General features: G+C 47.8%; 1 protein-coding gene across 2 annotated transcripts in view; it reads right to left on the reverse strand.

The window, feature by feature from the left end:
- TCF3 (transcription factor 3) overlaps positions 1 to 18304 on the reverse strand; it is a 1342799-nt gene that overhangs the window by 534102 nt on the left and 790393 nt on the right. For both annotated transcript variants that reach the window (XM_069649483.1, XM_069649484.1), the window contains exon 7: positions 16574 to 16709. In XM_069649483.1, the coding sequence (XP_069505584.1) occupies positions 16574 to 16709 (136 nt within the window). The remainder of the gene's footprint in view (positions 1 to 16573; positions 16710 to 18304) is intronic.

Consider the following 18304-nt stretch of genomic DNA (forward strand, 5'->3'; position numbering starts at 1 on the left):
CTTGAGTAGTGATCTGGAATTGATCTGCTGCCTTCCTTAAGATGGCATTGAAGGCCATTTGGCCATCTACAAGCGAGGCTTGGCGAGTCGGGGTGGATGGAGGAGAACCCAGGCATAGAACATCAGTGTCCTGATCTTGCGTGGGGAGCTTGTCCAAGGCTCCGTTTCCACTCGCTGGGCTTCCTCCCAGTTGTCGGTGGCATCCGCCTGGTCCTCAGTTTAATCGTGCAGGAAAGAAGGATCAACTTCTTCGCTGTAGAGGTCTTGATAGGTGTCCAACTGGACCACATCTTCCTGATACACAGAAACCGAGGGCTGAGAGTCCAGATTCTCTTGAAAACGTGAAGCCGATCTTACAACAGATTCCCCATGAGATCTCTTGGGGGAAGGCTAGTCAGGAAAAAAAGTAAAAAAAATGTCAAGACATCCATGTACCTTTCAAATTTCTCCCTTGTCCACTTAGAGGAACCAGAAGGGTCTAAAGGTGGAACAACGTTTTCTGCCCTTTGGCGTAGAAATTAATCTCCTAGGGTGCTGGATAGAGGCTCCTGATTGTCTGCATAGTTTTCACGAGTATGGGGACACCATGGCATGTCTTTAGACCCGTCTGCGGCCTGCCCCATGCGTTTCGACGGTGTAGGTACCAGCCCAACCGCCGAAGTAATTCTCGCAATGTGGTCTTCAATCTCCACCGAATCGGTGTGAGTTAACAAGTACAAAGGCTTATCGGAAAATTTACCGCCTACTGCAGAGTTAGAGGGCCTAGCGGTAGATTTTTCACCTGGAGGCCTAGTAGTAGGTTTTAGGCCAACCGGGCCTTTAGGACTCGGAGCGTCAAATGAACGCGCTTCGACGTGTAAACTCGATTTAGGGGTAGCGCCCTTGTTTTTGGAGTGCCCAGTCGCAAGACGCTGCTGCGGATGCAGGGAAGGCTGCTATCTACCCGATCAGAGGAATCCGCCAACATTTTACGGCTCTATTGGTGCTTTCACCTTTTTCGACGGAACTGTCGAAATTGGTGGTGGGTTGTGTGTTGCGGTCTTTGTATGCCCCCGTCGCTGGGTGTTCTCCCTGAAGCGTGACTTGCGTCAGGCTTTGAAGGGTCGGGGACGGGCGTGGTGGACCTAGAAATGTCCACCTCAAGGTCTATAACATCCGATACGGATGTTTGGTCATCGGCGGTGCCCCCGTCACTTTCAGCAGGTGTGGCGGTGGGGGAGGAGGGTTCAGCCCGCGACATACCGTACGCGGCCCACTGCTTTACAAGGCACTCCTTAAGGGCCTTAGGCCGACGGAGCTTACAAGCCACACACAGCTTCTCGTGATCTAAGGGGAGACAAGAATTACACATTCTGTGCTCGTCTTTCCACGGGTATCTGACCCTACACTTAGGGCAGAACCTAAATGGAGCCCTTTCCATAGTGAAAGATACAAACAAGAATGACCAGACCTAGAGGGTAAAGAGGGGGAAAGAGGAAAGACATAACGAAAGATATGGCCACCCCAACCCCATTCTCCCTACTGTGTAGGCCGGCCAGAGGGCCCGGCCATCTGGATGCCTCAGCCGCTGGATCTTAGGCGCCGAAATCCACCGCCGTAGAAACTTCCTGCAGTCTTCGTCGAAGTTCTTAAATGCTGTCAAAGTGACTTAAAGGAATATATCAATATAAAGATAAACAATGTCTCTTATGGAAGAGCTCCGTTATAGGGCGACCAGTTATCTGGGTGGAAACAAAACAATCTGAGGGACCTCGGCGCGTGAGGGATTTTGGGTACACTACACATCACAATAGGGATAGTGTTACTGACACGCCTATGCCGACGTCCCCTTTCGGTCCCCGAAAGGCAAGATGCAATACACTGCGGTTACCACTGGATGTCAGACCATATGCACAGCATGTGATTCTAAGCAGATTAACAAGCATCAGAAAAAGATTGAACAGGGTGGGGGAAAGTGAAGAACCATGGGGGACACCACAAAGCAAAGAAAATCAACTGAGAACAAAAGCGAGGAAGAGAAACATATTGAGAGCGCCCCATCAAAAAAGAATTAAACCAGGCTAACACTTGGCCGGAGATGCCCATAGAAATGATCCGGGTGATCAGGGTAGGGTGGTGGCTGGAATCAAAAGCCGCTGACAAGTCTAATAGAATCAGGGCCCCCACCCTGATCAACCAAACTAGTCAGATCATCTACAACGGAGACGAAAGCTGACTCAGTAACCCATCCTGGGTGGAAACCAGTTTGAAAAGGATCCAAAAGAACCAGAGGATTCTAGAAAGGTACTCAGAAGAGAGGACACCAAAGATTCAAGAAGTTTCACGAGAGGGTAGAAGATAGATAGGCCGGAAATTGGACAAAACTGCGGGATCAAGGCCAGACTTTTTGAGCAAAGGCATAACAAAAGCATGCTTTAGAATATCAGGGAGAATCCCAGAATGGAAAGAGTCATTAACTGCCTCTGTGAGCTGAGAAATAATGTCATAGGCAATAAGTTTGAAATACAGATAGACGAATGGCATCATTAGGGGAGTCTGACCTGAGCCCAAAGAGTGCATCCATCACTCCTGGAAAAGACTGGATAGTACGACCATTGAGCACTCGGAGGGGGTTAACAGAATCAGTTGGAGAAGATAAAACAGGGAGAACCACCAGGGAACGAATCTCAGCCAAGTGTTAAGGAGAGGGGAATGGCAGGGGAAGTCTGAAGCTAGAGAAGATGACAGAAATCACCCCCGACTCTGAACCATGAGCGCCATGCTTGACTTTGCAGGGCCAGCCTTCCCCTGACTGGAGTGCTGTGGACCTGAGAAGAGCAGTCATTGCTTTTTAGGGTCTGAGGCTGATGACGAGGGGGACTGAAAAAGCCTGTGTGTGAAGACTTCTGGTGTTTTTGCCTATGTTGGCTGGGTGACCTGTCCGGTTGCCTGGACCAGTATTCCTGGAAAACCCAGGCAACCGCCCAAAATAAATAAAATCGGCCTGATCGAGAGTGGGCCTGTGAGAAGATTTTGCCCACTGGCTTGGAGAGTGGCCATGGAGGTGCCCGTCTGAGCTGCTCTTCTTTTTATCGAGTTCCTCGTCCGTGGAGCAGTGGAACAAGTCACCACCCTCGAAGGGTAGGTCTTGTATCTGGTACTGAACATCCGGTTTGAATCTGGTTGCCTTGAGCCATGCCTTCCTTCTCATGTCAGACACCACACAGATAGCCCTGCTTGCAGTATCTATGTGCCACGAGTTTCACTTCTGTGAGTCCTGTCTTGAAAGAAGCTTGTCAGCTGTGATATCCGTCCGACAGGAAGTCTGCCATCTCCCTCTACAGCCATTGGTTAGCCGCTGCCAGTATGGCATTGGCTTGCCTGAGATGAAGTCCCGCACTCGAGTAGACCACCTTCCAGGAGGCCTCGAGCATTTTCTCTTCCTTTCCCAGCAAAGCTAGAGTTGTGGTGCTTGTGGTGGAGGTCTGGGGCTTGGAGAAGCTGCTGCAATTTCTGAATACTGTGGCTGTGGGTGCACTGACAAGAGCAGAGTGCCTCCCTCCACCTGCGTGAACTTTGCATCCAGCCTTTTATTTGTTGGCAGAGTGGGGCTTGAGCCATCCCTTCTTCGTAAGGGCCGCACATCTTTCTGTAAAGCGATGCCAGATCTGGATTCTGCTTTGGATGGTGAGCACTTCTGCCAGTACCCCCCCCCCCCCCCCCCCCCGACTACAGCAGCTCCCTCTGGGGTTGAGGAATGCCCAGGTAATAAGCTAACCCAGCAATCTTATCATGGAATGCCCTCGCTAAAGGTGTGTCCTGCTCCTCCTCATCGGTGATGAGGCCCATGGCTCTGTAGCGGTTAGCTCTGCCCCTGAAGAATGCCCAGGCGCAGGATTGGGGATGCAAGTGCTGCTACCAGAATTAACAGAGGCATGGGCAGCGATGGTGGAGGAGGTAGAGGCTGCATAGGCAGCATCTCCTGGATTATGCCCTTGAGGATGTTTCCCAATTTGTGGAGACCAAAAAACATCCTTGCATGCAGTCTGGGTGCGATCCTACACCGGCGCCGGCTGTGATGGAGTAAAGGCCTGCTGTCCGCTCCCTCCTTGCGAGTACATGCCCTCATGGTACCTTCGATGACCCAAAGAATGTCGGGTACGACGTGGTCCATGTGACCAGAGTCATAGGAGCCCAATCTGCCCTGGCCACAGGTTCGCTCCAGGCTTCTGTCCTGGGCGCCATCTTGTCTGCGCACACCATTTTGTCGGTGCCTTCCGCACAAGCAACTGGACGACGTGGGCCTGGGCTCGGTCTGCATGCCTGGACACATCAGAACTTCCCCACCCTGCAACGCATGCATAGGCCTGGTAGGCAATTACCCCTCGGCCAATTGACCAGTAGTGCAGTCTACGCTTCATGTAGGTGCCCCCTCAGGTGTGTGCCCGGTAGCAGAGCTAAGCCCCTCGGGATGTGTCCCGGTTCCAGAGCCAGTACGCCCCACAGCAGTGGAACCGGTAGGGCCCTTAGACACTTTGGCCATTAAGCCAGCAGTTACAAAAGCATTGGTGTCCCTGCTGCCGGTGGAAGGGTCTGACTGACCTCTCCCGTCAGTAGGCTTCTGGGAAGGAGTCAACCCTATGGGGTGCTTTTGAGAAGAGTACGCTCATCTTCTTGGTCTTCCTGTGTACGTATTCCTTAATGCTCTCCAGCAGGGTGATGGAGAACTACTCACTCCACTGCGCCAGCCTGTTTGAGGGATTGGGTGTGAGTGTTGCATGCTAAGCAGCCTTCCCATCCGTGGTCTTCCCCGAGGCACCGGAGGCAAATCGCGTGTGGATCTGATGTGGGAAAGTAACTGTTGCAGGACATGCACCTGCTGAAGCCAGCTGCGGTTGACATGCGCCCATGCATTGGGAGCATGCCCAGCCACACATGGGGAACCAGGTTGATGCCGGAGGCCATCATCCCAAGCCGGCGCATTGCCTTGTGCACGGTTATCTAGCATAATGAGGTACATCAAACATGTTTTGTGCTCTTTCGTTTCAGGGGGAAGACCAGCTCTTCTTGAGTCTTCATGATTGCTCCCAGAAATTGTTTCATTTGACTGGGGACATGACTTGATGATTTCCTCGTTAATGGAGAATCCCAACATACTGACTGTTTTGGGTGTTGAGTTGGCACATTTGTGGTGTCTCCACTGTTATTAGCCAGTCGTCCATATAAGGGTACACTGGGATTCATGCTCTGCGTAGGTGCAATGCCACTACTGCTATTACCTTTGTGAATGCTCATGTAGTTGAGTCTATGCTGAAGGGGAGTATGTTGAATTGCTAATGTTCAACTATCTGGAAGCACAGGCACTTTCTGTGCACTGGAACATTGAAATATGAAAGTATTCATCCTTCATAACCAATGTTGCCACAAAACCCCCCCATGCCCATTATTTTAAGAGAGGGATTACCTCCCATAGTGTTGTCAGTCGAAACGTCTGTGGTTTGACATTTCACACGGCACATAGCTAAGACTTTCTTTGGCACAGAAAGGGAGTCATTTCTTACCTGTAAATCAATTTCTCCAGCATTGGTATCTTTCATGGATTCACATGCTGTGAATATTTACCAGTCGTCAGGCTGGGAAACCTTAGTATAGTAATTTGCCAATGGAAAAAAACGTTGATACCTTGAGTTTATTATCAACGTCGTTATGGGTGTTTTAGGCAGCAACAATAGTACGTCCCGAATATATCTCCACCCCTGTAGTTTGCCCTCAGATTTTAACCTCGCTCCAAAACGAGGATGGCTGAAGAAAACGGCCTTGCGGTTGAAGGCTGGAGGGCGCATGTGAATCCATGAAAGATACCAATGCTGGGGAAATGGAGTTACATGTAAGAAACTACTCCCTTCTCCAGCATTGGATCTTTCATGGATTCACATTCTGTGAATAGACCATGAAGCAGTAAGCAAATCTGGTGGTGCACAACAGGCAAACAGGATGCAGCCATGAGGCACCATACTCAATATAAAAACCTCAATGTCATGCAATACACAAAAACAGTAGTAGAGCCAAAAAACAAAAACCCTAGAAGCTGCAGGAAATACCTTACTGGAACAGGCGCTGGAGCACCGGTCGCCCCACCTGCACGCCCTCAGGATGCTTTTGAGTCAGACATTGCCTGGTGAACGTGTGGGGGCACCACCCACGTCGCTGCCTGGCAAATGTCACTGAACGGTATGCCCGACCATAGCGCCGCCGTGGACCTTGTAGAGTGCGCTCTGGGAGCTGGATGTAAAGGCTTGTTGACCTTAGTGTGGCAAAAAGAAATAGTCGCCACTACCCTGCTGGAGATGCCCCGTTTCGAGACCGGCTTCCCCTTACTGGAGGGGCCGAAAGCCAAAGAGTTGCTTGGACGTTCTGTAAGATTTGGTGCGGTCCAGATAGTACTTCAAAGCCCTTTTGACATCCAGGGAATACAAGGCCTTTTCTGCTGGAGTAGAACCCTTAGGGGAAAAAAGTTGGTAGGCCTATTGTCGCGTTCTTGTGAAAGTCCCAAGGAATCTTTGGAATGAAGTGTGGATTACTAGAGAGCTGAACTTTGTCCTTCATGAAGCGTAGGTATGGAGGATCAATGATTAGAGCCTGCAGCTCAGACACACGTCTGGGGGACGTATTGGCCACTAGAAAAATCACATTCTAAGTCGGAAACTTTATGGCAGCCGTCGACATCGGCTCAAACGTTGGTTTCATGAAGGCTGACAGCACCAGGCTGAGACTACACACTGGATCAAACTTCTTCAGGGTAAAAAGTCCTGAAGAAGCCCTAGAGAAAAGGTTTTGCCAAGTGGACTTTGACAGACGAAATTGCCAGACCACACCTTGCCGAAAGCAGAAAGTAAGGAAGGAGTTGCTGAGGCAACACCAGCAATGGATGTAGGCCAGGTTGAGAGCACCAGACAGAACCTTTTCCATTTACAGGCGTATGCCGCGTTGGTCTACTGAGCCCTTGCTGCAGCTAAAATGTGTCGACAATCCAGAGGAATATTCAGGTCTCCGAACTCTGATTGGTCAGGAGCCATGCGGTCAGGTTAAGGGAACCTGGGTTGCGATGCCACACCATCCCCTATTCCTGAGAGAAATGATCTGGTTGCGAACAGAGGTGAAAAGAGTTGTTCCTCGCCAGGTGACAAAAGTCCGAGAACCAGGTTTGACTGGACCAGAAGGGGGCTAACAGGATGACTTTGCAGGGAACCTTTCAAATCATCTGAACTGTTTTTCTATTCAGGGGAAAAGGAGGGAATGCTCAAGGGAACATCCCCATCCACGGCAAAAGAAAGCGTCCCCCCCTTGATTCTGGATGACGAACAATGCTGGCAAAGTGAAGATACTGCTTGTTCTTGGGGCTGGCGAACAAGTCTAGCGGGGGAGTGCCCCATTTCTGGAATATCTTCACCACCTGGTCCAGGTGCAGTTGCCATTCGTGCATCTGAGAGGAATCTCTGCTGAGGGAATCTGCCTGAATGTTTTGAAGCCCTGGCAGGTAGAACGCCAGGATCTGAATCCTGTGCCGTAAGACCCCAATGCCAGATGGTCTGGGCTTCCAAGGAGAATAGCAGCGAGTCTCTCTCCCCTGCTGGCGCAGATAGAACATAGACGTGCCACAAGTCCTGGATGAGGGAAAGAAAAGACTTGAGTGCCCAGTGCACCACTCTCAACACCAGGATGTTGATATGTAGAGGAACCTCTGTGGGAGACCATAGGCATTTGACTTGGATCTTGTCCAGGTGAGCCCCACCCCATCCGGCCTGCAAGGCGTCAGTCACGATAGTGCATCGATACTCCGGTTCCACCAAGGGCATGCCCTGCTCGATGTTGGCAGAATGAGCCCACCACTGAATAGTGTCCGTCAGAGTCTGGGAAAGGTGCACATTGTCCGACTAGGAACCCCGGTCCTGGGACCACCGGGAAGCGAGAAATTCTTGTACTGGGCGCATTAACAGATGGCAATTTGGAATGAGTGGTATGCAGGACAATATGGTGCTGAGGAGAGACATGTGCGACCGGACTGTGACCGCTCGTCCTGGCACAAACAAGCCCCCCAGGGATAAGTCTTCGCACCCTCTCCTCCGATTGACTTTGAGAGTCATCCGGAAATGGGCCCCCAGAAAGACCAAATCCTTAGAGGGCGTCAGAGAGGATTTGCTGAAGTTGATTGCGAAGTCCTGGGAGCAGACTTAAGGCCAAAAGGGAGAACCCGAAACTGGTAGTGGCGGTTTCCCACCACGAACCTGAGAAATGTCCAATGCCTGGAGTGCTTAAGGATGTGAAAGTAAGTGCCCTTGAGATCCAGACGCGCCAAAAACTCCCCCGGTTGAATCTTCCATATAACGTGCAACGTTAGCATCCTGAACTTTTGCTTCTTTATATTTTTGTTGAGTGGCCGCATGTCCAGAATGGGGCACCATTTTCTGTTTGGCTTTTTTATCACCAAACACCTGGAATAAGTCCACTGTCCTCTTTCCGATGTGGGAACCGTCTCGATAGCCCCTTTTTGGAGCATGAGTCGAACCTCCTGACGCAAGAGCTGCAAGTGAGCCTGAGAAGTATTTACAGGAGGAATGGGTTTTCGAAGACACCGAAACTCCGAGTGACCATATTAGACTGCTTCCAGCAACCACCTGTCTGTCGTGATCGAACGCCACTTGTTGAGGTGGTGTGCCACCCTCTCCCCTACACGGCTGCCCTTGTGGCAGTCATTGCTGAGGCTTGCTTTGACTGCCTCTTTGCAAAGAGGATCATGCCCTTTTCCTCTGTCCTTGGTATTCCTTAGTCCGTTGAGCAGCCTGGAAGGACCGCTGGCACCCCTGGGAGAAGTAGGTGGACCTACCTTATCTCTTGTCTCGAGATCCTGTAAACCTTGTGTTCCCCGAGACACCACAGAAGGGGCGAGAAGAACTCCTGCCCTGCAGGGCTGTAAGGGACCTCGCCGTATCAGAGTCTGCCTTTATGTTCAACTTGTCGTCAATCTTTTCCCCAAAAGTATTTTCCCCCTCGCAAGGCATGTTCACAAGCTTATGTTGGACTTCTTGCCGGAAGACAGACAGCTAAGACCGGCCTGACGCCGGAGAACCACCACATTATTGATCTGCTTGAAACCTGTCTCCACCAAGTCGACCGCATGGTTAATACTGTGGTTCGACGCCTCCTCCCCCTCGCGAACCAAATGCATCGCCTCCTTCCTTTGCAGCTCTTGCAGGTGGTCCAACAGAGGCACCAGGCGGTGCCACATCTGGTGGTCATACCTCGCCATGATAGGCAACAAGTTGACAGCCTTGACCATAGTGGCTCCGACAGCGAGGACCTTTTTACCGAAAGTGTCCATCTTACGGCTCTCGTTTTCAGTAGGAGTAGCAAACTTGTGTCGGGTTTGCGCCTTCCTACTAGCTGTTGCAGACACTACAGACTCTGGGATAGACTGCGACGACAGGCACTTTGGAGTTGACTGGCGCTTTGAATTTCTTATCCAAGCAGCCCTTGACCGCTGGCTCCATAAATGTCTCATCGTTCGTATGGAGACCCTCTTGCCAAATGTGATCCAATATGGGGATTGAGAAACCTGACTTGCTCCTCTTCCCCATATGGTCTTTATATCTTTTGAAAATGGGTGTGGATGCTAACTTTCTGTGCCCACCCCACTCATGATTTGATAGGTCAAGGATTTCTCTTTGACCTGATTTGAGAAGGGAGCAGTGAGTCATCAGGTGTCATCTTTATGGCATACAGAAAGAAAACTCCCCTTTGCTTTTACCTTAGAAAACCATTCTCATAACTAAACACATTTCCCAGATACACAAGTGGTTGACATTACATATACACATCATATATCACATAAGGTAGTTTCTGTTCCAACTCTGATGTTTCTAAGAGCTTGGATTAAGAAATGACAACATTTTGCACTTTTTGGTTGGTTTACCAATATTGGATTTTTACAGAAAATGACACAGATGTACACCGCCTTTCTACACATATTCCAGTAAATTTTTCATGGGGTTTTGCCTCAGAACATGGTACAGAGTTCTAACACCTCTTAAAATGTGCACAGAAAAATCACAAGAATAATGATATTAATTATATAATTTTGACAAGTCAGTACTATGAATTATCCATCTTTTTAAAATTATGCTCTGGCCCAGAGGGGTGTGGTTTCCCAAAGCACATGGTGGAATTTCTGGTTTGTCCACTTCCTCCAACTCAAGTTGCTCACAGAGGCACTGCTCCTCCCAGTTTCTCTCAAGAGGAAGCCATTTACGACCCCCCCTAATTTAACATTTGCCTGCGCCAAGGAAGGCTCATTGTTCAGTTTCCTGCAGTCCCCAGCTGCTCCTCCCCTAATCCAATCATAGAGGTGTCATCTCCCTTTGGTGAGGGCAGGAGAATGCAGGCCAGGCCTGGTAAGAGTGGCTGAGCAAGTTTCAACTCCTGTCGGGGGTAGTTGCCAGACAGAATTCAATCTCTTTAGGCCAGGCTTCAGCTAAATGTCACTTTTGTTCCCAGTTTTTCTTCATCCAAATCAAACTTACAATTTTTACACATGTAGCTAGAATGCTGATTCTAAGTTCAAAACTATGACATTTAACAGTTGCAAACTATGTGACACTCAAAAGTAGGTCACTCATTTATTTTAAACATTTCGATTTTAGTGGCTTTAAGTCCAATTTCACTTCAGCTGCTGACATCCACAGCTCAGCCAGTTTCATTATGAACATTATTTTGGGCTCTTTCCCTTTCCAGATTTTGTATGCACACAAGTCTACCTTCTGCCAAATGTCTGCTGGTGTTCATTGAGATTTTTGAATATCTTGCAATGTTTAAAATAGGCATTTTTAGCTTGCATTTCAGAGAAACAAAGGTGATTTCAAAGCGCTTTCTGAGCTAACCGGCACTGCTTTTTTTTCCTGTGGCACACATTTCACCCATGGCACTCCTGGCCCATCACGCTTGCACTGGTGGGTGGCAGGTCAGGGGAACATTTTGGTGTGCGCCAAAACTGCGCGGTTTTCCTGGATTCTGGCGCAATGTGGGCTTTTCGGCCATCTTGGATTTTCTAAGCCCACAGCACCAACTGTTGCAGCTCAATGACTCAAACGTGGTTCAATACCCCTGACAAGACAAGGAGCAATGCTCCTCCTTGGATGAAGACCTTTTAGTCAACAAGGAAGAATCATGAGACCTTGACTTCTTATTCAATGACGAATCCAGACTTCTGCGGGTGTGAACCCTTCGACCTTCAGCTTATAAGAGCCCGTTGCTGGAGCGGGAACCCCACTCGACAAAGGCTTAGCCGCAGAAGATTTCTCAAGCTTTCCTCAATCAGACGAAGTCTTGGGGTCACCAGTTTGCTGCTTCTCGGGTAGTGGTTCCTCCGACCGAGCCCTCTGGTGCGTAGGCAACCTCTTGGCAGAGGGAATGGAGGCCCTGCTGCCGCTGGAACGGACATCCTCCAAACCCGGGTAGGCCCCTTCATTGAAACAGCAAATCAAATGCCTGTTGTGGTCTTTGAGGGTCTTCTGCGAGAACACCTGACAGACATTGCAGTTCTCGGTCGAGTGATTGGGGTATAAAGAGTACAGGCAATCCACATGCCCGTCCCCCTCATACACATTCTTGAGGCTGCAGGTCTCACACAGTTGATATAAGGATTTCTTCTATCCCGAAGGTGACATAACGGGACCTGGACCTCACAGCCATAAAAGACTGGAAACAGCAAAAGCTGACGACAAGAAAACTGAGTTGCCAAAAAAGACGAATTCTCTGGAGAGAACACAAGGTGATCCCAACAGTTTGGAAGACGGTTGAAATCTGAGGGGAAGCAGCGGAGATGTAGCTATATACGGGACATACCATTGGTGCTGCCTACAAGGCCCATAACGTCAATAAGACACTCAATGTGTCAAAGGTTTTCCATAGTAAAACTACTATACTAAGGTTACTAAGGTTTCCCAGCCTCACAGGGACATATTCACAGCATCTGAATCCATGAAAGATCCAATGCTGGAGAAGTACGTTGAATAGATACCCTTGTTTACCTGGTTTGCTGGGGATATTTCAATGGTGTCTTTTTCCAGCCAGGTCTTTACATTTACTATATGAGTTTTTCTTTTGGCGTCATCTTCCTGTGTCTTGGCTGATGGTTGAGTGGTTTCTGCAGAAGTTCTAAGCAGTGCCCTCCTGCCAAGGTGGACAACACCCTTGTCTGATGTGATTCCCCTCACATGCGTGGGTGAATTGAGATATGTGACCTCCGACAGGAGTAGCATGGGAGAAAACCTCGATCGGGCGTCATTGTTTAGAGGTAGAACCTCTAGTGGCAGAGGCCCCACCTCTACTTCTGGATCTTTTGTAGCCTCTTTGAAAGTCACCAGATGACTGTCCCTGTGAGTTACTCCGCAATGATGACTGGCCTCCCTGATTATACCTTGAACGTTGTGGACGAAAATATCTTCTGGTGTTAAACACCACTCTTTGGACAAAAGGCTTATTAGACAGTTGTCCTGAAGATTTGAAGGTGTCTTACTCTTCGTTGGCACTTTTTAGTGAAATCTCGACTACTTTGCCAAACAAAGCGTTAGGTTCATTGGGCATGTTAAGGAGTGTGGCCTGCGTCTCCAGCTTTAGTGGCACAGCGAGTAGAGCGCTCGCTTTGACATGTGTGCAGAGCCTGCCAACGCAGATTCGAATCCCGGCAGGGCCAAACTCATCCTTTCATCCTTCCGAGGTCGATAAATAAGCACCACACCGCGTGGGTAATAAGCAGCACTCAGATACCACAGGGTTCATAGTGCTATATAAATGCAAAATTATTATTATTGAAGCCAGATTTCCTTAACCAGGTATGGCACTTGATTAAGGTGCCCTCAGCTATAACAGGGCCTGCATTGTCTGCAGCATTTAGTTTATTCTTTAACATGCAGGTAGCATTTTGTTTGCCTTCGGTAATTGTTTTTGTGAGCTTAGATTTATGTTTCTAGGGGGCGGCCTCAATTTGCTGTTATATCGTGTCCCACAGATGTCAAGCATAACTGGCCAGAATAGAGGTGTTTGCGATTCTGGCCTGAAAAACAGTGGAGGATGCTACTTTCCTGCCGAAAGTGTAAATCTTTTTACTCTCCTTGTCAGGACGTGCCTCAGCAGAAGCTAGGAGTGTGCCTGCCCTCTTCCTGGTTGTGAGGACTAGAGAGTCCGGTTTCAGTCGACCACGGATATAAAGTGGGTCAGTTGGTGCATACCTGAAAACCTTTAATGCAGTGGATAACCGCCATTGTGAGGTTTGGTGTTGGTAGGGAGGGCTGGATGTGCCTTTGTACTGATTGAAGGATGGGTATAAACTGTGTTAGACTTCTTGTCCCCCAAAACGTCATCCACAAAGTATTTGTCCTTATGGACCTCTTTAGTCTCCATTTTAAAGTGTTGGGTGGCTTTTACGAGCAGCGTGTTATATTATAGCTAATGATCTATGGGGGAGTCATCCACGGGTTGATCCTGGTTGTCTGGGGAATGGCGTGGTTCACCACTAGACACCCTTTCACCCTTGGCTGTCCAGGAAATATACGAAGCAAGAGATCCTTCTCATCAACCTGTCAAAGCTTTCAGGCGTCCATTCAGTGGACCTTGCGAAAACAGATGGGGCAGTTGTCTCTTGAAGGGGGGCAGTGGGGTGGTCTGCTTTTTCTGTTGTATTGCTTTTGATAGTGTGTCCTCAGATGAAGTGTAGTTACTATCCTGTGAAGGAGGCGGCTTAGACGGGGTGCCTGACGAAATTTCGGTGGTTTTAGACTTTAGGAGCATTTTCGGGACACGTTTTAAATGAGTTCTTGAATTTGATGTGTTAGAAGGGGAAGCTGAAGCGTTTGTTTTCGATGCGTGCCCTTCGGAGGGCCTTTTTAGGTGCTGTGTCTGAAAAAGGCCTACTCATGAGGCCAACTAGATCGCAATGGCCCATAAGTCAGAGATGATTTGGAATGGGACTTCTCCTTAGATGCCTTGTGAATGGTCGAAGACGTGGTTGTTGTTCAGCTGTGGGTATGTCTTTAGTGCTTTGTGGAAGGTGTGTGCTCTTGCCACAGGGTGTCTGCTCCGCAACAGAACTGCTGGCCTGCTTATTTGAGTCAGGGGTTCACAGATGGGGTTCTCCCGAACCCTGATCACAGTCGACATCACTAAGAACGTCGAAGAAGCCATCGCTGAATTCACCCTCCACGTCTATGGAGGCCTCGGCCTGCATGGCGTGTGTGGCCCAGCGCCGGTCTTATAAGGTTTCAGTCAGAAAAGCTTGCAGGATTTGCAGTGCTTTTCGACAGGATTCTGTGGAAGACAGTGTTTGCACACCCCGTGCGTGCCCTTCCAGGGGTATTTCCGATCGTAAAATGGGCAGAATTTAAAGGCCGTATTTTCAAAATTTGGTGGGAAAAAGCAGCATGACTATAAAGGGGAATAGAAGGTCTCAAAATAATTATTCTGTAAAAGTAGTATGTGTATGACCTCCCCCCACTCTTCCTACTGTAAAGGGAGGAGGGGGGGCCCCCCCAGTGAGGCCTGTATAGGCCGAAGTCATTGTCCATCGAGACAAGGCTTGTCGTGGACGATGGGTCCGTCTGTCGAGGGTCAAAGTTGTTATTGGAAGCGGCAGGCGATTATAAGAAAGTATACTAACACGCCCAGTCAACGTTAAAGATTTTTTGGCATGTGCCCAAGTACACAAGAAAATTAGGAACAGTTTAAAATATTATTAGTGACTCAGTCTTAGAAGGCACTGATTTGGGTAGTTTACAGGAACTTTGCGTTGGCTTTCAGGAGTTCCTATCGCCCAAACATGAACATTTATTAAGGGACTTGTAGGGCACCATTGTTACTGCAATGATCCGCCACTAATAAAAAGATTCCCTTATAGATGCTCTAATCATATCAAAGGAAGTAGTAGAAGGCCACAATAAGTTATTTGCAAGGGACTAGTGACATGCCCCGTTGAATTTCCTGGCACAGCAATGTCTGTCAACCTGCACCAGAGGAGAGGAAAGGACGCTAGGGTCCTCAAGAGCATGTAGCCCAGCAACGTCACACAGACACAGCCTTCACCAACCCCGTTTAGAGACAACGTCACTGCCTTTGCCGGCCATGGTAACCGACAATGACAACTTTAATGATTTGGGATTTAGGGTGCATCATTACGTAATGAAAGATAGTCATGATATGACTGAATACACAGGCTGACCAAGATGGAATCACTAGGATGCCTTATCAACAGCACACTGACCCTGAACCACTCCAAACTCCGACAGATCAATGTTACAATAGATAACCAGATAATAGGTAGTACCAACCTCAGTTCCACACCCGAAGGAAAGGTTTAGACATACTTATCACTCCATACAATACTCACTAGGATACAGCTGGATCCGCACCGCACCATCACACACCATAGCGAGACGGCCTATAAGGAATCAGCAACAACCCCACCCACAGGGATACAGCTCAAACGGAACCAGAAGTATCAGGATACAGACCCCACTAACCCAACCTTCAAATCTCTGCATACTCAACCCACATAGAACTCGCACAACCATTTTTCTCCCAGCAATCCGCACGCACTTTACCACAATGCATCAAGAACACAAACAGCACACGAGGTTTCGCCTAATCCGATACTTGCACCAAAGCCCAGCACTCTGTGTATACCGAGATGAAGCCGCCAACAGCAACCCACATCTCCTACTCTACTAACCCTACCCACCCTCCTAGTTCACAGATCCGCCAGAGCGCCTGGGGACCAATTCCATTGGTGAAGGTGCGCTATAAGTACCTTTAACATAACATCCTTCGAACGAAAAATATGTCAAGAGATTCTCCTTTTTAATGGTAGTGGAGGCAGACATCTTGAAAGGACAAATCAAGTTTAAAGAAATGCATTTAGTTCATACTAATTTTTAAGTGCCACCTTAAAATGATTATTCTGTCCGACTGAAAGTTTGCAAACAAGTTTTTACTTTCCCAGTGTCTGCCCTTACCCATGTTACTATAATTAAACAAAAACAAAAGAAATCCACATATATAGATCAATGTAGTTTGAAGGTAATTATCTTTACCATTTGGATAGACTTGTTCTTGTGCTAAAAGTCACCAGGTGGAAAAAGGAACACAAGCGTGTCTACAATTTGTCAATATTTATTAAGGAGACAAAAAGGTTTTTAGGTAATTAATGTGAAAAAATAAAATAAACCAATGAGTGATTGAAGGAAAATATTTACAAATGAAACATTTATTTTACAAAGAAACACATTTTTGTAATAAAAAATAAATAAATTGGTAATAAAAAAATCAATTAAATAATTGAGCATTAACATCCAAGGTAGTATTAACCGAAAGACACACATTGAATAGAATTAAATAATGTGTGTACCCCAGCAGTGAACCTAACTTTTGCTAAACTAGAGTGTCAGAGTCTAATTTTGGGAATCCTGACTAGTTAGTTATGCAGATGTAATGGTCTAGTTTATATTCATGATCAGGACCTGATCATGCCTGGTTAAATTGCCAATCTTACCTATATTACTGTCTCCTGCTGGTCTCCTGCGAGGATTGCTGGGGTAGGAGGAATAATACTGTGAGGGTCCTTTCACCCCCGTGGGAGAAAGCGAGCTTGGGCTTGTCATTCCTATTTCACTAGGCAGGAAGCCAGCCTGCAAAGAGAAAAAGATTGCACACACCATAAACATACAATCAAAACAAAGACAGTCGGCTATATAAAAAAAATGCTCTCCATGTATCACTTAACATTGATACCTTAATACACATTCTTAAATATCAAAACGATTACAGTTTGACAAACTTTCATCACTGGAAAATATTCAGAGTAGCGGCTTCCGATTTACCACAAGTGATAGATTCCGGGCAAGATTTTGGCGCGAGATTAAAATGAGGCATTCCTGATGACATAAGTAAAAAGTTATTGCCCGGCAATTTAGGATTGGTGACTTTCAGTTCATGTTAGCACTCTGGATTATGCCAGGTTTATTTAATTTGCAGTGCTTATCCTGCGCTTTTTCTCCAACTGGGAGAATCTCCCACTTTACACATGATGCAATTGTCTATACATCTAGCTCATCTGCAGTCTAGAGTCTGATTTGAACAGTAACAAGTTAAATCAGTTTGGATCAACAACCAACAGGTCAGAGCAAACGAAAGCTTAACAGGGTCTAATATAGTAAGTAACGATAACCCATGAATGTCCCTCTTCCAAAGGCGACTAAACTTGTCCGTGGACCTTTGGGGGGAAGGGGGTGGGGGGACAGATTGACCAGCCCCCCTTCCCCAAAAGTGGAATTTCATTATTGGGTTAGTGAAATAGACTAGCCCGACTTGATTTGAGAGTTCAGCCCCAACTGTTGCAAGGTAGGTTCTGTATGAAGACACTTAGGTCCTTGTTTGAACCAGATTTGCCAACAGCGAAAGGATGTAGACCCATCACTCTCAGGTGGTCATCCGATAAATTGCCATAGCTTAATGTTTCAGGTGCCACAGTAACAAGGAAAGTGATTGTGGGCAGGCATAAACCACCTTGCTCTCCTGCTGGTGTAGGTTTGGAAGAAAGGGGTAGGGGAAGAGGTGGTGCACGTGCCATAAGCAGTAGATCTGAAAACCAATGTATCTGTGGCCAATGGGGAACTATTAGTAGGAATTCCATCTGGCTGGAAGCATTGAATTTCTGCAATTCCCTCGGAATCCGAAGAAGGGGGGGGGGGCACATAAGCTAACAGATTCTTCCACGATAGATCACGCAGCACCCGCCCCCCAATGAACCTCTTCCCTTGCTCGAGGCTTAATGGTGGCACTAACTGTTGCATTCCATTGCAAATAGATCACCTGGGGATGCCCTTTGTAAGCAAACATTTCAATGTGAACTTGTTTGTTCAGTTTCCAATGGGGATTGGCGGCCGATTTCCTGCAGAGCTGCTCCTGCTGGATTTTTTCGGTTCCCGCCAGGTGGGCTGCCTGAATGAAAATGTTACTCAGTGGCAATTACCACAACAGCACTGCTAGGGCACACAGCGTCACAGATAAGGTGCCTTACTGTTTAAGTAAAATATTGTTACCACATTGTCTCAGAATAAACATCCTGGAGTCCGTTATCACAGTCAGGAAAAACTGCACTTCACTCTAAAAACTGTGCTAAGGAGAGTCTTCCTTGTCCCACTGTCGTGGATCTGAAGGCCCTCCAGAATCACTCTCCAACCCAACAGGGCAGAAATTAATAGTTACTCACTGTAGTGACTAA

This window comes from Ambystoma mexicanum, chromosome 1p, assembly GCF_040938575.1.
Source record: "Ambystoma mexicanum isolate Mex_15411 chromosome 1p, UKY_AmexF1_1, whole genome shotgun sequence".
Lineage (NCBI taxonomy): Eukaryota > Metazoa > Chordata > Amphibia > Caudata > Ambystomatidae > Ambystoma > Ambystoma mexicanum.